This window comes from Tursiops truncatus, chromosome 2 (genome assembly GCF_011762595.2).
Source record: "Tursiops truncatus isolate mTurTru1 chromosome 2, mTurTru1.mat.Y, whole genome shotgun sequence".
Taxonomy (NCBI): domain Eukaryota; kingdom Metazoa; phylum Chordata; class Mammalia; order Artiodactyla; family Delphinidae; genus Tursiops; species Tursiops truncatus.
The window spans coordinates 13497065-13520000 of record NC_047035.1 but is presented as its reverse complement, the minus strand read 5'-3'; the positions used below and the strand labels follow the sequence as shown (position 1 = coordinate 13520000).

At 43.8% G+C, this 22936-nt stretch overlaps 1 protein-coding gene across 9 annotated transcripts in view; it reads right to left on the bottom strand.

The window, feature by feature from the left end:
• TTC7B (tetratricopeptide repeat domain 7B) overlaps positions 1 to 22936 on the bottom strand; it is a 237783-nt gene that overhangs the window by 175888 nt on the left and 38959 nt on the right. For 8 of the 9 annotated variants that reach the window (XM_073800124.1, XM_033850722.2, XM_033850723.2 and 5 more), the window contains one exon: positions 4497 to 4627. In XM_073800124.1, the coding sequence (XP_073656225.1) occupies positions 4497 to 4627 (131 nt within the window). Of the gene's footprint in view, positions 1 to 4496; positions 4628 to 5007; positions 5039 to 22936 lie in introns of those variants that run through there. The other variant, XM_073800121.1, reaches the window with a different exon arrangement.

The following is a 22936-nucleotide window of genomic DNA, read 5'->3' as shown; positions in this document are numbered from 1 at the left end:
ACTACATTAAGCCATGACCTATAACCTGCTGCTTCAGCTTAAGTGAAAAGGCAGGGATTGGGAAGGAGAAGAGAAGGGAGAATCCATCTTTTTTTCATGGTCTCATGTTTTAGACCCTCAAGCACAGCCACATGGACCTCCAGAGTCACACCCTGCCTTCCGTGTCAGTAGCCCTGAGTACTTTTCTTAGGACATCTTGTTTGAGTTCAAGACACATAGTAACCTTAATCTAATCCAGTTGTGAATCCAACGTCTCAGCTGTGTCACTGGAAGTTCTTCCTGTGGGGGGGACAGAATCCACTCAAGGACTGACCACGATGACCAGTGAACGGCTCCTGATGAACAGATGAAGTCTAGGCTGGGCCCTGCAACATTTGGGCACCAGCTATTTCTCAACACTTCAACGCTGAAACAGCCCATAAAAAAAACTATGGGTGTCCCATAATTTAGCATTAACTTCTTTTCTAAAATAGGGTGTAAAGAAATGAACTGTCAGCAGAAGGTAAGGTTCCACCCTGGCGTGGCTTCTGCTCAAGAAAGCCATACCCAGCTGGCTGGCTGATGCATGCAAAGGACAGAGACAGGATGATTTCATTTGCCAAAAGCAGGGCTCATATTATGATATTCGAGGGTGAAGTCATCTTTATTCCTATCATTGCACCTTTAGAAGCTTCTTGTGGGGCAGATAACTTTATTTACTGTTGGTGTAATGCCACCATCCAAAGATAAACTAATCAAGGTCAACCTATGTCATGTCCATCTATTCTAATTTGGTTTACTTGATTAAATTATTCTATATGCATAATTTTGGAGGTATTTTTCATTCCCCTTCAGAGAACAAACTATCAGAGAAAATTATTAGCAGATGTCTCTGTGACCCTAATGTAACAAGGACAACACTAAACAAATATTCAGTGCACACGGCTTTCAGGTATTCAAATTTCCTTTGGCCCTGCCTCCCTGTTTGGAACAAGGAGGGAGAACAGTACATGGAAAGCTCCTATCATACTGGGTGGAGAACACTGGTGGCTCACTGGTTTTCTTCCCCAGACAAGTAAGGCAGTATTAATCCCGCCATGAAAATGGAAAGCTGAAGCACACAGATATAAACGATTGGACCAAGGTCAAACAGCCGGGGTGAACAGAGATTCAGAACCCGGATATGATATGGGGACTCTAGGCAAGATGGTGTTCCATTAGCTTCCAGGCAAGAAATGGAAAACCAAGTTCTCCTGAAAAAATTACTCCATAAATATCTCTTTAAAATTATTTAACACTTTTAGTAAAACAGCATGTCTAAAATACTCCGTATTTTCATCTAAATATCTGAAATCTTCGAAGGTGAGGAAAGATTCCACCGCCAGGTGACACAGGAACAGATAATGACAATAAAACGAACATTTAATGTGTGCTAAACATGTACTGGGAACAACATGAGTTGACCCAATTTATGCTCACATCAGCCTTACAGCAATTATTATTGCTATTTTACAGCTGAGGTTCGGAGGCACAGAGAGGTTGAGTAACTTGCCTGATGTTCCACAGCTAAGAGGTGGCAAGGCCAGGATCCCAACGCCGGCGTCACTTAACCCCTGGGCCCTGCTGCCTCTCCCAACTTAACTTAGCCGCCTGGAGGGGAAGCCAAGGTCAGCCCCCTTTCTGAAGAGCCCCCGCCCTTCAGGAAACAAACAACACTAACGTTGCTAAACATACCCACTCTTAGAGAAACTAGAAGAGGAATGCGGCTGCAGCAGAAACAAATCGATGGTTCCAGATTATGAAAAAACATTTTCCACAATACTCCAAACTGTGCTCAAAAGTTCTCCTCAAATTTTATCCTTGCTAGTGAATGACATTAAGAGGCAACACATAAATAAAATGCCAAAAGGTCCCGGCAAACAGAAGTTTCTTCGCTTTAGAATGGCTGGGAAATGAGGGGAAAAACCACCGAAAGACTGTCTTTGCCCAGCAGAACAAACACAGGAACAGTGTGTGGGGTTTTCTACTTAAAGGGCTACCTACCCAGAAAAGCAAAGCACTATTTACCTAAGCTTGCCCCAGTCTTTTGCTTCCTTCAGATTTTATTTTCCTAACATTTGTTTTCAATTTAGCATAATTCTTAAAAGTCACTTAAGTTAAAGGAAGAAAAAAAAGGCCAAACAGGTATCTTCCTCTGCATGGCATCATTGTCTTGCCTCATAAAAACCCCTGAACTTCCACCAAGCCCAGTGGTCACTTAAGGAAGGTCATTTTTCCCCTAGACTTCTAATTAGTCACAGATAATTTATTGAGCATCTACTACAGTCAAAACAGATGTTTCATTCATTCAATCTCTCTCATTGCTAATATCCCAGCTTCCTGGATCTGGGGAGACCCAAAGTGGTTTCCCATGAAGGAAAACTCAGACTGGAAAATCAGAGCCAGAAATGTGAAAGTCATCTAATATATACCCTGAAATTGAACCATACACTGAGTGAGGCTGCTTCCCCACACTACTAAGAGCTATGGCTTGCTTGGTCAAATACTTATTGAGCACTTTCTACATATAAGGGTGTAAGAAACTACGGGGTTCCACATTTATTGGCAGCGGCCTGGGATAATGAAGTAAGTGATGCTGAACTAGGTGTCAGAAGAGCTGAGTTCTAATCTTAGCTTTGGCCCTAACTTCCTGTGTGTCCTTGGGGGTCTCCCTTTCTGGGCCTCCATTTTTTTCTCAAAATCTAACATCCTATGATCACTGTTTCCTCAAAACCACGAAAAATATTTATTTTAAATCCTACGATTATGAGAGTCTCCTTTCTGGTCTGGCTAAAGAACCCAGTGGTGAATAGGTGGTTATAAAGGAACACAACAGGAAGTACATCTAGATCTGCCAATTCCCACATCATTAAAGACACACATAACAGATGAACCTCCTTTCTCCCAGCCAGGAGAAGGCAGCCCCAGCGTGACAACAGAGAGTAAAATGCAAAATAAGGTCCTCTAAGTGGCAAGGACTGTGGGGTCCACAAGAACAGCTTAGCTGGCATAAGCAGACTTCTCAGCTGCCCAGCACTGGCCATCAGGGAGGTAGACAAAGAAAATCATGCAGATTTTAAAATCAAGCTGCATGATCATTTCTCTAAAGATCGTACCATCAGTTCTGAATAACAAATAATTCCTTTCTCATAGAACAACATTTTGGCAAGACAGCCAAATATATTCCTGAATTCCTGGATATCGCGAACCATGATGTATAAACCATTCTGGTATGGCCCAGGCCAGACACCACTCCCATCATCCTCTCCCCCTCTTCTCTGTGGCTCTCACCCTACTCTCCCTGCTCTTGAAAGGTAATTCTGATCCTTGCCACCCACATCAACACACTACAAAAAGATTTCTATGAAAGAAATTACTTCCAGTCTGTACACTTATAAAATAACAAAAACTATCAAGACTTTGGTAGTCCCTCTCTATTCTAATCCTTAAGGAAACAGAGAACCCATAAGTTGATGGGAAACAAGATTCTGACCATTTTCAAAAAGTCTCACAGAACTTCTACTCATTTTAAACAATCTCACAGGATGCACCTCTGGGTCCGAAAGGGGAAATATCAGGACCGAGCCTTGGTTAGAACACCAGGAAGCTCTGCAAGGGGCGGACTTGACTAGGAGCTATTGTGTTTAGGAAAAATAAGTGTCAATTACCAAGAATCCAATTCATTTCTGAATCTGGGCTAAATGCCTTTATTTAAAGGACCTTTTACAATGCCCACAAGAACTTCATGAAGTAGGAACCATTATCATGCTCCTTTTACAGATAGGAACATTAACGCTGAGAAGTGAAGGAGGTAACTTAGTGAAGAGCAGAGCCAAAGACAGCGATCCTTCTGAACAGACAAACTGCCCAAGCTCCCCAGCCTCATCCAGCCTTCAACGTCCTCTGTCTGAGGGCGTGAGCTCAGGGTGCCTTGCTCACTCGTTCTCTCCTCAGATGGCCCTCTGATCAGCTTCTGGTTTCATTCCCCACAGCAGAGGCAAACCACTGACTGCTGGGAGAAAACCATCCCAGATGGTCTCAAGGAACACAGCCTGCTCCAAGCAGGTTGGTTGAGAGTCCCCAGCAGCCCTTTGGCATGACCATTGAGGTAAAGCCTCCCAAACTCCAGATGTACCCTGTGTTGGTACAGAATCCACACAAGTACAAAGGAAGCTCAACCTGTTTTGCCTATGAGAACAGGAATGAGTAGCCAGCTTCGGGGCACTGAGGGTATAAACAGATGCATAGTGTCATTTCTGCTCAGAGGATGTTAAAATGGTTCCCAAACACTGACGCATCTATTTTCACAAGGTGCCGCATTTACCACCATATTCTCCATAGCATTAAAGAACAGAAGCAAAGCTTTGCACCCAGAGACAGACAAGCTGAAGGCTTCCAGAGGCTGACCACAGTTCTGTGAGATCTGATTTGAAATTTTAAAAACTTATCAACTGAACGAACACATGGTCCTCACTTACCCTTTCTATCTCTTGGAGGTACAGGAGTGCAATGTCCCCTGCCTTCTCATAACACGTGATGACGTCCTGTTCCCGATCCACAAGGAGATTACTGGTAGAAGAAGAAATAGGCAACTTCTCTAAACAAAGTCCTAAAAAAAAAATCAACATACAAAAACTGGGTAAGTTGTTTTTCATGGGGCTTAATTTTTTTTTTTTTTTTTTTTTTTGCGGTACGCGGGCCTCTCACTGCTGGGGCCTCTCCCCGCTGAGGAGCACAGGCTCCAGACGCACAGGCTCAGCGGCCATGGCTCAGCGGGCCCAGCCGCTCCGCGGCACGTGGGATCTTCCCGGACCGGGGCACGAACCCGTGTCCCCTGCATCGGCAGGCAGACTCTCAACCACTGCGCCACCAGGGAAGCCCCATGGGGCTTAATTTTTTAATATTGCGCTAGAGGGCCAGATAATATTAGAGAAGCAGATACTCTGCCCTCTCTCTTTAAGGACAAAAGGGAACAGCAAAATGGAGTACCAAAAAGAATATCCATAAGTTTCAGATGAAGGAGGCCCCTATATATACAGAAAGCACCATTTGACTTTGATATCCAGGTTGAGAATTTGATCGGGTACTTCACCATGATTCCATTCAGATCTAACAGAGCTTCTCATTCAAGTATGTCTCAAGGTCCTTAAAGAATTTTTTAAAGTAAGTACAGGTAGGCTCACAGCACAATACTAGGTACAGAGTATCTTCTGTCCCATGATGTACACTTAACCGATTGAACACAAAACATTTCTAAATGCTCTCAGGAGCCTCAGTTACCAGGAAAATCTTCCAACTCTCAGCCCTAGAGTTCTGTAGTGATGACAACACCCCAAGCCACCTCTCAGTTCCAGGCCAAGAAAACACCCAGAACATTGCTGTGTGGGCACATCTTGGGAGATGGAGGGGTTACTCTTTGCCAAGAGAGAGTTCAGGGCTGGGACGGGATATGAAAGCATGAAAGACTGAGAAACAACAATGCTGAGAGGAGCAGCTGTTGTGTAAACCGAGCACCAACCTCAGCCCCTGCTCTGGGCAACCAGGCTGGGGCACGTCGGGCTCCAGGTCCCCGCCTGCAATTGGAGGCAGAGAGGGAGCCCCGCGGGGAGGGTTTCTGCTGTGTCAAGTGCCCTGGGGTACCGGGAAACACACACTGCACACGTTCACTCCACGCACGAGGGTGCGAGAAGCTTCAATGCGGACACAGTCCGGCTCTGCAGCTGGAAGGGGCCAGAGAGGTCCCTGGGAAAGCCACTCATTTTATAGACGAAGAAGCTGAGAGCCATCATGGTAAAGTAAGCGACTTGCCCAAAACCTGACAGGCAGTTAACAGCACAGCAGGAATGAGAACCCAGGTCTGGGGCCTCCCAAGCAACACCTGTCAAGTGAGCTGCTGGCTTTCAGAGCAGACACCACCGCAGAGGGGACCAAACACACCAAACGCCAGCAAGTGACCCAGAGCCACCCATGCATCACTCTGAGAAGGGCCTCCTCCAAGGTGCTCTTATCAAACTGTGACAGTCCCTCTAGGCTGTAGAAGGTGATAGGAGGTGGTCGTACTGCATGGGAAGGAGAAACCACTTCCATCCACAGGGAGCCCACAGCTGAGGACAGTGTGCCGGGGAGCTCAGAGGTGACCACGTTGTCACAGAAGGTGCGGATCGGCCAAAGATTTTGTTACTGTTTAACAGCTATATTGAGGTTGCGCTTTTTTAATGTTTCATCATGATTTCTTTTGTTTTTATTGACTCTTACTTTTTATTAACTAAAGCCCATCGTTTACATTAGGGTTCACTCTTAGGGTTGTGAAGTTCCATGAGTTTTAACAAATGCATGGTGTCATGTATCCACCATCACAGCATCGTACAGAATTGACTCACTGCCCTAAAATTGTGCTCTATCCCTCTAGCCCTCCTCCTGAACCCGTGGCAACCACTAATCTTTTTACTGTCTCTACAGTTTTGCTTTGTCCAGAATATCATATAATTGCAATCATCCAGTAGGTAGCCTTTTCAGATTGGCTTCGTTCACGTAGAAATATGCTTTTAAGCTCCCTTCATGTCTTTTTGTAGGCAGATAGCTAACTTCCTTTTGTCGTTAAATAACATTCCATTTATTCATTATTTAAAGGCACCACGGTTGCTTACAAGTTTGGGCAATTATGAAGAAAGCTACTATAAACATTCACGTGCAGGTTTTTGTGTGGACATAGACTTCAACTCAATTGGGTAAATACCAAGAAGGGGAACTGGTGGATTGTATGGTGAGAATGTGTTTGCAAGAAATAGCTAAATAAATATATTTAATTTACAGATAGCTTTGTAAGAATAAATATTATTGGGTTGGCCAAAAATTTTGTTTGGGTTTTTCTATCAGATCTTATTTTTAGCTTTATAAGGAACTACTAAACTGTCTTCCAAAGTGGCTGTACTATTTTGCATTCCCGCCAGCAATGAATGAGAGTTCCTACTATTCAGCATCCTTGTCAACACTTGGTGTTATCAGTTTTTTGAATTTTAGTCATTCTAGTATGTATAGGGGTGTCTCACTGTTGTTTTAACTTGCAGTTCCCTAATGGCATATGATATTGATCTTTTCTTACGCTTATTTGCCACCTGTATACCTTCTTTGGTGAAACGTCTGGTCAGATCTTTTGCCCTTTTTTCGATTCAGTTGTTTGTTTTCTTACTGTTGACTTTTGAGTTCTTTGTATATTTTGGATACGTGTCCTTTATCAGATATCTATTCTGTAAATATTTTCTCGCAGTCTGTGACTTTTCATTCTCTTAACAGTGTCTTTCACAGAACAGAAGTTGTTAGTTTTAATAAAGTCCAACCTATCAATTTTTTATTTCAAGGATTGTGCTTTTGGTGTGGTCTCTAAAATGCCACTGCTAAATCCAAGGTCACCTAGGTTTTCTCCTATGGTATCTTCCAGAAGTTTTATAGTTTGGCATTTTACATTTAGGTCTACAATCCATTTTGAGTTGATATTTGTGAAAGGTATAAGGTTTTTGTCTATATATATATATATGTATATATATATATATATATATATGTATATATATATATATACACACATATATATATATATGTGGCATGTGTATGTTCGTTTGTTCCAGCACTATTTGTTGAAGAGACTACCTTTCCCCATTGAACTGCCTTTGCTCCTTTGTCAAAAATCAGTTGATTATAGTCGAGTAGGTCTATTTCTGGGCTCTCTATTCTGTTCCACTGATTTTTTTGGTCTATTCTTTCACCAATATTATGTGTCTGGATTACCAGTATACAGTATATCATTTTTTAAAAATAGCTCTACTGAGAGATAATTTACATGCTATAAAATTCACTCATTTTAAGTAAAATTCAACATTTTTTAAATAAACTCATAGAGTTGTACAACCATCAACACAATCCAGTTTAAGGACATTTCCATCATCCCCAAATGATCACATGATTGACTGCCCAAATCAATCTCTATTCTCAGCCCCAGCCTCAGGCAACTGTCAATCTGCTTTCTGTCTCTGTAGATTTACCTTTTCTGGACACTTCATAAAAACAGAATCATATAATATCTGGTCTTTTGTGTCTAACTTCTTTCACTTAGCATAATGTTTTCAATGTTCCTCCAAGTTACAGCAATACTCCATTTCTTTCTACTGCTGTATGGATATGGTGCATTTTATCTGTCCATTTGCCAGTAATGGGCATTTGGGTTGCTTCCTTTTTGGCTATTATGAATAATGCTGCTATGAACATTCAGGTATAATTTTCTTGTGTGAACATATATTTTTAATTCTCTTGGGTAAATACCTAGAAGTGGAATTGTTGGGTCAGATAACAAATTCACTTTTAACTGTTTAAAAAACACTTGTTTTCCAAAGTGGCTATACCATTTTACATTCCCACCAGCAACTTATGAGGATTCCAGTTTCTCCACATTCCTGTCAATACTTGCTCTTGTCTGACTGTTTTGTTATAGCCATCTAAGTAGGTGTGAAGTGGTATCTCATTGTGGTTTTGATTTGCATTTCCATAATGACTAATGATACTGACTTTTCATGTGCTTATTTGTTATCCATACATCTTCTTTGGTGAAATGTCTATTAAAATCAGTATTGAGTTTTCTGACCTATGCACAGAGTATGTCTCTTCATTTATGTAGGTCTTCTTTACATCTCTGAGCAATGGTTTGTAGCTTTCAGTGTGCATGCCTTGCAAACCTTTTGTTAGATTTAAGTATTTCATATTTATTATGCTGTTGTAAGTGGTATTGTTTTAATTTTCATTTCCTTTTGTTCATTGCTAACATATAGAAATACAATAGATTTTTGAATAGTGATCTTATATTCTGTACCCTTGCTAAATTCACTTATTAGTTCTACACAATCATGTTGTTTGCAAATAAAGACAGTTTTACTTCCCCCTCTCCAATCTGGATGCCTTTATTTCTATTTATTGCCTTATTGCACTGTCAAGAACCTCCAGTACAACACTGAATAGAAATGGTAAGAGCAGACATCCTTATCTTATTACTGACCTAAGGGAGAAAGCACTTAGTCTTTCACATGAAGTTTGATGTTAACTATCAGATTTTCATAGATGCCCTTTATGAGGTTGAGGAAGATCCCTTCTACACCAATTTTGCTAAGAGTTTATATCAAAAATGGATGTTGGATTTCCTCAAATCCTTTTTCTGTGTCTATGGGTTGTTCTCTTTTATTTAATCTGGTGAATTAAATCGACTGATTTTCAAATATTAAACCAAACTTCCTTTCCTGAGATAAACCCTATTGACCATGATGTATTAGCCTTTTTTTATATTTTTAGATTTGATTTGTTAAATTTCTGCTTGGAATTTTTTCATCTATGTTCCTGAGGAATATTTGTCTACAGATTCCTTGTAATGTCTCTGTCTGGTTTTGGGATTAGGGTAAGTCTTAACCTCATAAAATGACTTGAGAAGTATTCTCCTCCCTTCAGTTTCCTGGAAGAGTTCGTGTAGAATTACTATTTTGTTCTTAAATGTTTGGTAGAATTTACCAGTAAAGCCATCTGGACCTGGAGTTTTCTGTGTGGAAGCTTTTTAACTATAAATTCCATTTCTTTGATATACGGTTGTTCAGATAATCTCTTTGTTCTTAAGTGAGCTTTGGTAGTTTACATCTTTTAAGTAGTTTGTCCATTTCTTCTGAGTTGTCAAATGTATTGGTATAGTGTTGTTTATAATGCTCCCTGATCCTTTTAGTATCTGTAGAATCTCTAATGGTGACATCTCTCTCATTCCTGATGTCGGCAGTTTGTGTCCTCTATTTTCATCCTGAACAGTCTAACAGTTTATCAGTTGAACAGTTGAAATTCTCATTGAGATTTTTGATTTCATTGACTTTGGTTTCACTGATTTTTCTCTATTATTTTCCGGTTTTCTACTTCATTTATTTCTGTTCTGATCTTTATTATTTCCTTTCCTCTGCATACACTGGACTTAATTTTTTCTTCCTTTTCCAGTTTCTTAGGGTGGAAGCCAAAGTATACATCTGAGACCTTTTTCCTTTTCTAATATATGCACTTTGTGTGATAAATTTCTCACCAAGTAGTTTTAGCAGTATCATACAAATTTTGATATGTTATGTTTTTATTTTTATTCAGTTCACAATACTTTCTAATTTAACTTTTGATTTCGTCTTTAAAATTGTGTTATTTAGTTTCCAAACACTCATGGATTGTCCACAGATCTTTCTGTTATTGATTTCTAAATTAATTCCATTATGGTCTATGCAGTAAAGACTAAACAGGCTTGAGATGTTCAAACTCTGCACATTCCAGAGAAAGGACTGGCCTTTGATCAGCTGGGAGAAAAGCTCTAAGCCCTTGGAATATCCTACCGGATAAGAGTGTCTTTGTACATCTGGGGCCTCAGGCCACGCCATTTAGTTATACTTAGAATGTGATTTACAGTGTAGGTCTTAGGCCACACTATACCACTTTGACCTCTAGGGAGACTAGAGACCAAATAATTAAGTTCTATGCCTTCTTGACTGACCCCCAATACAAACCGTGGACATGATGGCCTGAGCGAGTTTCCCTGGCTGGCAGTACACCATTAGTGCTGTCCCACATCGTTGCTGGGAGAACTAAGTGCTGTCCATATCACCCCACTGTGAGAAGATGACTTAAATCTTGTGGTCCCTTCTGGACTCTGCCTTATGTGCCTTTACTAATTTTAATCTGTAGCTTTTTGTTGTAATAAACTCTAACCATGAGTATGATAGCTTTTCTGAGTTCTGTGAGTCTTTCTAGTGAATCACTGACCTGAGGGTGGTCTTGGGGATCTCTGACAGAAGTCAGAGAACATATTTGAACCCTTCTAATTTTGTCGAAATTTGTTTCTGGCCCGGAATATGGTCAATCTTGGTAAGAATCTTGAAAAGAATGTGTATTCTGTTGTTGGGTGGAGTGACATATAAATGCCAACTAGGTAAAATTAGTAGATTGTGTTGTTGCAACGTTTCTGTATCCTTACTGATCATCTGTTGACTTGTTCTATCATTTATTGAAACAGGGTATGGAAGTCTCCGAGGATTGCTGTCAGTGGTTGCTTGAAGGTTTAACTTATCACAGTCTACGTCAAATGATATTATACTAATTCACATACAGCATAACACCTTTACTATTACATACTTCCATTTCTCTCTTTCCAGTCCATATCTTCTTATTATATACATTATACTTTTACATAGATTATAAATCCAATGCTACATGATGATTATTTTTATTGAAATGGTGGATTATGTTTTAAAGACATTTTAATAAGGAGGAAAAACTGATATAGGCTCTAATATAGTTACGATTTCCAGTGCGCTTTGTTCCTTTGTGCAGATTCATATTTCCTTCTACCTAAAGGGATTCCTTTAATATTTATTATAGTGTAGTTCAGCTGATGATGAGGTCTTTCAGTTACTGTCTGTCTGAAAAAGGCTTTATTCCACCTTCATGTTTGAGAACATTTTCATTTTCATCCACTTGACAGGTTGCTTCCCCCGCCCATGCCCTCCACCCTCCTAGAACTAAAGATGTTCCTCTGTGTATTCTCACTTGCATGTTTTTTTACAACAAATCTGCTGTCACATTATGTTTATTCGTCTGCATGTAATGTGTCTTTCCTTTGGCTATTTTAAAGATTTTCTCTTTATTACTGGTCATGAGCAGTTTGGGTTATGAAGTGCTTTGGTTTAGTTTTCTTCATGTTTCTTGTGCTTGGGCCTCACTGAACTTTCTGGATCTGAGGATTTATAGTTTTCATAATATCTGAAAAACATTCAGCCATTATTTCTTCAGAATTTTTTTTTTACCCTTCCCCTTCCTTAGGGGACTCCAATTACACACATATTAGGCCACTTGAAGTTATCCCACAACTCACTTATATTCTTTGCACTTTTTAAAAAAGTTTTCACTCTGTTTCATTCTAGATGGTGTCTATTGCTACGTCTTCAAGTTCACTAATCTTTTCTTCAATGTCTAATCTGCCATTAATCACATTCAGTGTATTTTTCATCTTAGACATTGTAGTTTTCATCTCTAGAAATTAGATTCAGTTCTATTTTTAACTTCCATGTCTCTACTAAACTTTTTGAACATGAAGAATAGATATAATAACTGTTTTAATGTCCCCCCAGTCCTAAGTGCTCAATATTCACTCCCTTTCCTTTAGAGCCAAAGTTGTTTATATGGTTGCAAAAAAAAATTATTAAGCACCCTCTCTCCAGTGTGAACTCTGTTTCAACCTCTTAAAATTTTCTCTGAAGGAGCATACAAGATAAACTGAACAAATTCACCATTTGGTAGAACAGCTCTGGAACTACTCAAAAGCAAGCACTTGATTGGGGCTTCCTAAATGTGCTTTAAGTGCTCATTTGTACAAAATTAAAATCTCCAGAAAACAACAAAAAGAGATAAATTGTTTCATAATCTGCCTTCTGCTTGTATGAGAAGCAGCCAAATACTGTGCAAGTCGGTATCAGGGACTTAATATAAAGAAAACAAATTCTCCAGAGTATGTCAAAGGGCCAGGAAAAAATGGGTCTAGTCTTTGGCACTTGATACTACTGCAGGCTGGACTCTGACCCCTAATGCTCATGAAGATGACCAAGGCCCTCAGGGACCTGACAAGCCCACTGAGTCAAAGAAAAGGCAAATCCAGTTCAACACAGTTTGACTATCATCTGTACTGTACATTCTGAAATAGCTGAAATCCACTTATCTAGGGCTGCAATCCATGGCCATGCATAGTTGGTAAGAATATTCAAAGCAGCTACACAACTTAATCCTCCACCATGAGGAGAGACTGGTGTTTTCTGTGGATTCCCGTTCTGATTAGGTAGCTATGTGGACACCTAAGCTCTTGGCTGGCAAATGGGTCTTTGGCAAGGAGTCCATTCTCGGGTAGGAGGCCCTTAAGGGTAAATACTGTTCCTTTCCTTCTCCCAAATGCTGTGACGTTCATTCCATGTGCCACCACGCACATCTCAGAGCAACAGCGGAGTCTTGATTTACCACAGTGAATTTGTGGCTATGCAGCTCAGTTCCAGAACATGCAGTTCTCTGTCGAAAGCTGCTTACAGGACCTTTGGACTAGACTGTCAATTTTCAAGTGTCTGGGATCGGATCGACACTATCTGAGAAGCAGAGTTCTGAGGTCACAGTCCAAATTGGCCCCCATTAAAATGTCAGATAATGCCTTGTCAGTTTGGAAAGCTATCATCAGTAATGTTTTTGGTTACTTTTTTTCCAGAGAAATGCATGACAAAAATAAAAATCAGACTTGAAAAATAGCTGGTGTGGGAGCGATGCCTAATAAACATCTCAATAAGATCTGCATCTCCAAAATCAAAGCCGTGTACAAAAGAGTAGACGCTAAGTGCTCCATGACCAATCATCAAGGCCAACTTTAAAGCATGGGTGGAAAAAGTGGCTGACTACATGCTGTGATTTAAAGAATGCTGAGTAGCCACTGGACCCAAAATGTATCTCCCTTCCCATGGGAAATTCCCACAGATGGACTCACTTCTGATTCTGAAAGGTCCTTTCTATGAAGGGCAACATCTTTTAACTAAACTAATGATAATAAAGTCATTTAGATCATACTTGACTGCTTCGAAGCTCTTCCATGTGCATTAGCCTGTTCGGGCCTGTTTAATGGGTACTACCCTCCTCCCAAACTTGTGGGAAAAGAAACAGGAGGTCTGCACAAGGGCCAGAACTGAGATTACAAGGGAGCCCCTGAGCTGGGACAAGTGTATCCTGCCCCAGGTGATGGATGGTCTAAGAGTCTGAGGCAGGGTGGACTGCTGGAAGCAAAGGTGCTGTGCAGCCGTCAGGGACCAGTGGAACATCACGGTTGGGAGGGGACACCAGTCAATGAGGGGCAGCTGAGGACCCTGGACACTTAAAAGTTCAAATGCGTTCAGCCCCCGAATCACTCTGTTGAGGCGCATCTTACAGATGCAACATAATATGGCAACCCGGACTCTCCGTCCCTTGTTTCCTTCCACACCAAGGTCACCTCTGAAAGGGAGCTCCATTTTCTTTCCTCAAGGGCTGGAGGTTTGGCTGAGCAAGTGGAGAGCTACACATCTCACTGCCAAAAAGATAAATAAATAAATCCAGCGATCACTGAGGGGTTAACATCCCCACATTCTTTCAGGATTGTCTAAACTTGAGATTCCTCAGCTAGGAGCCTGATCTGGGCGCGTAAGGCTGCACAGTTTCCGTAATAGTAAAGGTTCGTTTGTCAAGGCCCTACTCAGCGCGCAGCACTGTGCCTGGGGTTTGACATGCACCACTTAAAATCCCCACAGCCACCCTGGCGAGGAAGGTGTTAACAGAACCTTATAGATAAGATTGAACTTAGGATCCCACAGCTAGTAAAGGGTAAAGCCAAGTTTCGACCCCTGGTCTATCCAACTACAAAACTCTGCTCATAATATCCTGTCTCAGGGAGCTGCTGACAGCATATTCGGTATCTGATAAGAGCAGTGACCATAAAAATGAGTTTCAAATGGTAAAGGCATAGAAATCGGAGTCCAGAGCTTAGGGCAGTGGTTTCCCCTCCCACCAGGAGCTGCATCACCCTAGGCAAGTCCCGGGATCACCGGCCTCTTCTCCTCATCTGAGCCATGAGGGTTGAACTACTGGGACACCATCTTGAGCTGGATGACTGTGCAGGACTACAAGCCAAAGCAAATATTTGGATTTTTTTAAGTCGCCTTAAAATGAACAGGGAATTAATTTCTCATGAAGTTAAGCAACACAATAAAAGGCAACACAATAAAATATAATTATAGGAACTATGTACTAAAACATTAGGCATTGTTTCGTCATTTATCTTAACTGCATCTCTGAAGCCAGGCCCAGGCCAGGTACACTCTGATGCCTTGCTGTAACATGACCCACAGGGCAGTTTATAACTGGAAGTACCAGAAAAACCTCATTACAATACCATGTCTCTGTGGCAAGGACTTCAAAGGCAGTAAGACAGTTTCCAGGGATCTCAGTTTCCAAGGCTGAAAAGTAACTGGGGAAAAGAGAGTCAAGAGTCTCAAAGCAAAGTCCTGGTACAGGCAGCCCCAGATTGCTAGTCCTGTGTTCTCACCTCTAGAACAGCCGGGCTCCCAGAGGTGTCAGATGTACTCAACTCAGTGCAAGACAAGCCCCGACACAGGGTGTAGAGAGGGGATGCTAACGGAAACCACCCAGTGCGGGGGGTGGGTGGCCTAGACCTCCTGTGAAGACCCCATCAATCCAGAGCTTCTCTGCTTTTAGTGGTCTCTGGGCTGGGAGGCACAGTTGGCCCCTTCTGGATGCTTTCAGAAATTGCTGTCTTCCTTCCAGAGTCAGCATATTCTTCTTAGGAAGTGTGCACGTATACATACATGCATGCACATGCACGCACGCGTGTGCGCGCAAACACACACACACACACACACACACACACACACACACACACACACACACTGCTTATAAAAGGAGATGCCAGGCCTTGAATCAGACATTCACCTGCTACAGCAGACGATCTTTCAGTGTCCCTGCCAGCTCTATAATTCTGTGAGCAAATGAGATGCTAATTCAACCTGAAATGCTCACTAAATAAGAGTTTATAATTTGAATTAATGTTCTTAAAGTCTCTACTTAGTAACCATATACTAGTAATAACAACACGCAACAAGTGCTAGCTACATGCCAGACACCTGAGAGTTTAAAATAATTTTTCTAACCTTCACAGGAATGAGGGAGAATTCACTATCATCCTCATTTCAGAGATGAGGGAACTGGAGCTCTGAGCTGTTAAGTAAATCACCCGAGACTACACAACTAGTAAGTGGCAGACCCTCTGCCGTCTGAATTCTTGCTCTCAGCCTCTCACATCTCGGAGTTATCTGTCTTTAACGGGTAAAGCGGTACTGCATAGTGGCTAAGAGTGTGGGCTTTGGAGCCAGACTCCCTGCTTCTTAATCCACAGCTGACTTCATATGTAAAATGTTATGTGCTTAAAACAGTGCCTGGCACACAGTAAGCACGCAAAACCCAGCCACTATCAGGATTATTCTCTATACCACTATTCTCGTTACAGAACAGTAGGCTGGAAGGTCTCCAGGAGGAAGCATTTATTCTTTTGCTATATTCTTTTTATATATTTTTTAAATATCAGCTTTATTGACATATTATTCGTATACCATAAAATTCATCTGTTTAAAGTGTACAATTCAGTGGTTTTAGTATATTCACACAGTTGTGGAACCATCACCACTAGCTAATTCTGGGACATTTTCATCACCCCAAAAAGAAATACCTTACCCATTAGCCCTTGCCCCCCATCCCCCCTCCTCCCTGACCCTGGAAACCACTAACCCACTTTCTGTCTCTTTGGATTTGCCAATTCCGGATATTTCACATAAATGGAATCCTACAATATGCGACCTTTTGTGCCTGACTTCTTTGTCTCAGCATATTCTCAAGGTACATACTATCGTAGCATATATCAGTGCTTCATCCCTTTTTTTTAAATTGAGGGGAAATTCACATAACATAAAATTAACCATTTTAAAGTGAACAATTCAGCAACATTTACTACATTCACAATGTTGTACAACCTCCATCTCTATCTAGTTCCAAATACTCCATTCTTTTTTATGGCTGCATAATACTCCATGGTATGGGTATAACACTTTTTACTTATCCAGTCATCAGCTGATGAACATTTGGGTTGTTTACACCTTTTGGGTATTTTGAATCATGCTGCTATGAATATTCATGCACTGGTTTCTGTACGGACAAATGCTTTCAATTCTCTTGGATATATACCTGGAATAGAATTGGTAGGTCAGGTGGTAATCCTATGTTTTGTTATATTATTTGTAATCTTTGTGCTAAAAATGACACCTATTACTACTACCAATCTGCTGGGTAAGATATTAAGAAGTGAAAATACATGGACATGGAAAATACATGAAAATACAGGAGTAGACAGACATGGATTCAAACCCTTCTCCTCCATTTTCTAGCTCTGTGACTTTGAGCAACTTCCTCGATATCTCGGGGCCTCTGTTCCCTCATTAAGCAAATGAAAATAACAGCACTTGCTCTAAGCGAGTATTATGAGGTTTAGTCCAGTGCCTGGCTACACGTAAAGTAAGTACTTGATAAATAACAACTACTATTATCAACAAGCACCTTTCCTGGGGGGAACTGCAATCATGCTCAATTTTCTGAGGAGTATCTATAAAATACAGAAAAGCATCGAGAAGACAGTAACAATCATCTATGTCCCCACCCCTCAGAATCAAGCATAGTTAACATTTTAGCACAGACCCTCAGCCTTGCTCATACATGATACCATGTAAACTTTGGTCTTGGTTCTAGTTTCTTTCCTAAGAAGAGTGGACTCATCACCCTTAGGGGATCCCTACGGTACCAAGTGTAGCCCTGACTACAGCAAGGAATGAGAGTGGCCAGTGAACAGACGTGCCTTCCCTTTCTCCATTCCACAAATTCTCACTAAGCACCACGGCTGGGCTTCACGGAGCAGGACCTGGTCTTCTCCCTTGAGAAGGCCTACCTCTAGTGGAATGGAGGAGAAAGACATTTCCAAAACAGTGTGAAGAGTACAGTGACTGAGACAGACGTGGTATCACAGAAGAACTAAGTACAAGCACCTCAGGGGACCTTCACCTAAGGCCCCAAACTTTCTTTGGGCTCTGTCTCTGCTTGTTTCCCAAAAAAGAACCAATGACGAGTCTATCAACACGACCAACGTTAAATATGAATATGGGTCAGCAGCAATAAAAGGGCTCTTACTCTCCTTACACTATCTAAATATAAACAGGAGGCTCTGACTAGCAACCTGAGATGAGTGGCTACATGCAACGCAGCATCTAGCTTCCCACCATCGCAGAACCGTTAAATCTAGACGGGAAGAGGCCTAAGAGAGTGCCGCGCCCGAGATAAACAGCTCCGGAAGGCTCACACAGCAGATCCCCAGCAGGCCACGGCATCACAGCTCCTCGCCTTCTCACACCCGTACTCCCACATTTTCTGGGTTTTGCACATGGGCAAAAGCACTCGGCAAGGACCCCCCGGGCCCCACCTCTGCCACCCCATACCCTCCTCTCCTGGATAGCTGTCTATCAAAGTACTTCCTTTCACTGAGCCTGAAGCGATCTCAAGACTTCAAAAAGAATAAAAAGCAGCTTCTAAAGGGAAAAAACTGGATCCCCCATCTCCTCTCCTCTCCTTACCATGGAGATGAGGAAATGCAGGCTCAGAGGGGGTTCATGATTTGCCCCAGGTCACATAGTGGGTATTGGCGAAGACAACCCTGAGCGCTGCTGCAATGAGCTCACTACCGGGGCAGGTCTACAGAAGCTGGGACCCAGCCTCCAACAGACTGTAGAATTTTCCTGCCAGGGAGGAAGCATCCTGCATGTTACTAGTCTGTCGTTCAGCTCCAGGATACCTAGGAGGTCATGGTCATTAGCAAATATCCAATTCATAAAGGTCAGGATTAGGTTCTGTCACTTTAAGACCTGATATCAATCTACCAAGAAATACTCTAGGAAAATTCTCTTTGGATTCTCCCTACAGTCCTTATGACCAGGGACTTTTCAGTCCGTGAAAAAAAAGGAGGTATATCAACTCCTGCTAACCCTCCACTACCAGAATTCATACTTGTAATTCCTTTCTCTTTTCAAGTCATCCATGCACTGACTTTAACGTACTGAACGGGGTCAGACCCTGTGGGAGTCTCTGTAAACGCGGTCACTGCAGGGAGCTGCAGAGGTTCGGCTCCCGGTCTAGTAAGAACGGGCGAGGCCTGTGTATAATTGCCTACCCAAGGCACAGCTTTCGAGAAATGACCCAGGAGTCCCTTAGGAGGCTCACTGATCCAAGGTTAATAAAGACGGCTGGCAAGTTCACACTTCTTCCCGGCTCCCTGACCTCGAGCAGAATCTTAGAAGGATCCAAATTTCAGGGCCAAGGCTGCTGGGTCGGCTCCGCGCATGCTCGAACTCCTCGGCGAGGACGCGGCTCCCGCGCCCCCTGGCGGCGGCGGCCGGCACTGCGGGAAGACCTCGATGGGTGCCCTGCGCTTGGAGGGTCCTCCCCACCCCACTGTGGTGTGGCCCACGACGGAACTTTTGGCATGTGACCCGCTCAGAGGCCTAGTGTGGAATTCCGGTTTTTGAACGTGGCCAGGGTACCAAAGAATCCTACTGTTTAAGTAAGAAGCCCCAGTGTTATCGACGCTGTTCAGGGAGAAGGATGTTTTTTCCAAGACCTCCTGCAAGGTCCAACCAGCTCTGGGAGCCACTCAACGCAAACCAAGGCACCTCACAGCACACCAGGGTAGACTCAGCCTCTCTCGGTGCGGCATCGGCAACCTCTGCACCCGGGAGCGCCTGCACAAATGATACACCGGCCCCAGTCCACAAAGCAAGCATCTGACAGCAAAGGAGAAAATGAACGGGGGTCTGAAACAGAGGGTCCACCCTTTACTCCTCCTCTTAACTGGGGATGGTACCTGTGTGAGGATTAAGGGCGTTAGGGGGCGAGTGCTTAAAGAGTGTTTGGAAGGTTTTTCTTTTTAATGCTGTAATTACTATTAATAATTTATTACTATTATTCCAGAACCTGGCCCATAGTAGGAGCTTAATAAACCTGAGTTCCTCTCCCTGTCTTGCGAGGCTGCGGTGTGTCCCTGCAGGGCAGACACAGGTCTCTGCCTCACGGGTCAAGGGACTGGGCAGGGAGGCCCAGCCGGGGCCCAGCACAGCTTCCTGCTCTGCTGCACCAGTCCCAAGGTGACTGGGGGAGAGTGCAGAGCGGCTCTGACACCCTCCCTCTCCCCAGAACAGTCTGTGCTCTGCTCCCGCCCCCAGAGAGCTCTGAGCTTTCCAAATAAGGATGCTTTTTTCATTCCCAAAGCATCAGGAACATTTGGGGGAAGAAAATGAACACCAGACATGGTTTGGAAATGATGGAAGCCAAGTGATGGGTGGTGGCAGGACAAGCACTGTGCTGGGACTCAGAAGTCCTGGTTTTAAAGTATTAAATGGGAGCCTGGACTACTCCCCTTTTATAACCTGGCCCGCGTTGTATGGGTCTGGGCCTCAGGGATCTAGAAAAAAGGCCCCAAGTCCAAAGAGGGAAAAATACAGCCACTAGCACACAATGCAGGGGAGAAAACTGCATTAAGGAGGCCCAAAGAGCCCCTGGATTTCAAAGAACTGAGCCATGAGAGATGGGCTCGTCAGAGCCAAACAGCCTGAAAGACAGTCCACAAATTGGGATGATCTACCTGAAGGTGAGTGTGGGTAGAAGAAGAACTAGAGACAAGATTGTTTGTTTTATATCGGGCCCAAACCAAAATCTATTTTCATCTAAAATGGAGAGCATTTCAGAATACACTAAAAACCCTGCACTTTTGCTTAAGCAGCTTGTGTTACTCGGGTAGAGTTTATCTTCGATAGTGTGGCCCTGGATGCCAGGGGAGAATGTTTAAAGAGCCATCCCATCACAAGTACCCCTGTGTGGCAGGCACTGTCCCAGGTGCCAATGCCGGGATCCGCAGCCGGATCCAGCAGCTTAGATGCGGTACAGCCTCAGAGCCCGCCCCCCGGAGCAGGCACTCACATATCTGCTGATTTAATGAATTAATCAATCATACAGTCTAGTCCGAGAGAGGCAAGTGACAGGTGCGAAATAATAAAAAACAGAATGCCCAACTGGATGGTACTAACTATAAATACAGGTAGAATCAGAGGAAGGAGAAGTTGAAGTGGACGATGGAGCTGGAGAGGTTGTCCCTGAGGTGTCCCCGAGGGTGGACTCCTCACAGGAGAAATGAGAGACTCGCAGCTGGAGGGAGAAGACAGGCGGAGGAGGGAATAGGCCCGCCAGGCTGAGGCAAGCGGGCAGGCAGCCGGCAGGTGGCCTGGAGCAGAGTGTGGGCAGGACGGAGCAGGGTGTGGGCCCAGCCCCGCCAGACCAGGACAGAGCCTCCAGGATGGGGAGAATGCACGCCCGTCCCTAGACTTTTTATGGTCAGCAGAACTCATCAGGAACCCGAGCTTCAACAACAGGGGAGAAGGTAACAATGGGGGCGCGGGCGTCTGCTCCTGACGACCTCAGTGTGGATTTTCCTGTGGTACATTAAAACCTCAGACTGGGCTTCCCTGGCGGCGCAGTGGTTGGGAGTCCGCCTGCTGATGCAGGGGACACGGGTTCGTGCCCCGGTCCGGGAAGATCCCACATGCCGTGGAGCGGCTGGGCCCGTGAGCCTGCGCATCCGGAGCCTGTGCTCCACAACGGGAGAGGCCACAACAATGAGGCCCGCGTACCGTAAAAAAAAAAAAAAAAAAAAAACAAAACCTCAGACTGCTTACCGCCTTCACTACATTTTAACTTCGACCTACTTAAGAATATAAAATTGCCACAAATGTGCAAATGCTCACATGTTCTGGGTCCCGTAACCCCTCTGTCACCTGCATCCCTCCTCCCTTTGTGGGCCCAGAGCCCTGGCAGGCGCTCCGCCTACAGGTAGAGCTCCCCTGTTATGTGCTGGGCCTCTTGCCTTCCCCACTCCCTGTGGTCCCCTGAGCGAGATGCAGCCGCTCCTGGGTTGTAACCAAATCTACACACAGTCAATTCCCGAATCTTGACCAACGAACCAAGAGCCTAGAGACCCTTGTGCTGAGCAGCAGCCCCAGAATTAGAATGGTTCCCTGGACAGCACCCCCTTGTGGTTGCAGCGGTCTCATCCTGCTCAACTTCAACGCAGTGTCTTCGCCCCACCCTCCTAGGGAAATTGGCTCCTCCCCCTGCAACCCTTACCTGGTTCAGCAACAGCATTGCCTGCCCAGTGAGCTAAGCTAAAAATCTCACAGTCATCTCGGTGCCTTCCTCAACCACATCAACACACATACCATCTCCACCGCCTACTGCGATCCAGGCTTTTGCAGTTATCTGTCAGGATCCAGCTAGGACAAAGGAATCACTCTAGTTCTTTCCAATAAAGGAGAGTCAGTGTATGGGACCGGCTACATAAGGGATGAAACATATGAGAAGCCAAACAGGATGGTATGGCATCCCAGGATTCTGCAAGAGCGGAAGGCCATGAACACCCCGGGGCTGGAAAGGATACAGCGAGGAGGTGGAGTTACAAGAGCTGACGCGCTGGGGCTGTTGCTTGGGAGACGGAACCCAGCAGAAGCCCCCTGGTGGGAGCCGAAGCCACAGAGGGAGGGTCTGTCTGACTACAGCTGGAACCACGGGAGAGATGCAGCCGCTGTCAAAGGTGCTGCCTAAGGCAGAGAGAGAGAGAAAAAAATACCCTGGCCCCTCCCTCCTCTTGCTCTCTAATTTCCTGCCAGTGTTTTCTGTTGGCGGAGCCCAGGCGCTCGGAAACAGCCTGCAGAAGTCAGGCCCCCTGAAATGTAGACCCCAAAGCCAGCTCACCTCCCCAACCAGTCTCCTTCCCCATAATCTCTAATTCCTTCTAATCTATTCTCCACTCTGTGCCAGAAAGATGCTTCTTGCTCATGAACTTAATTAAGTCATTCCTCCTGCTTAAAACCTGGCAGTGGCTGACAGTTTTCTAGCAGGAAAAAACAGGACTCATCCACCAAGCTGATTGTGTCAATCAAGTGCGAATATAGGAAGTGCTGTTTCCCTTGACGACAACGTGTACTTGAGTTTACTCTGTAACATGGGGTGAGCTGCTATTCAAGGTATTGTTGTGGAAGAAAATAGAGACCATTCCTCAGTCATCCACCCTGAAAATGGCAACTGGCTAAAGACCATTCCTTTCTGAGCACGATGGTTTGCCATGATCTGAGGCTCAGGGCTCCAATGAAAAGATGCC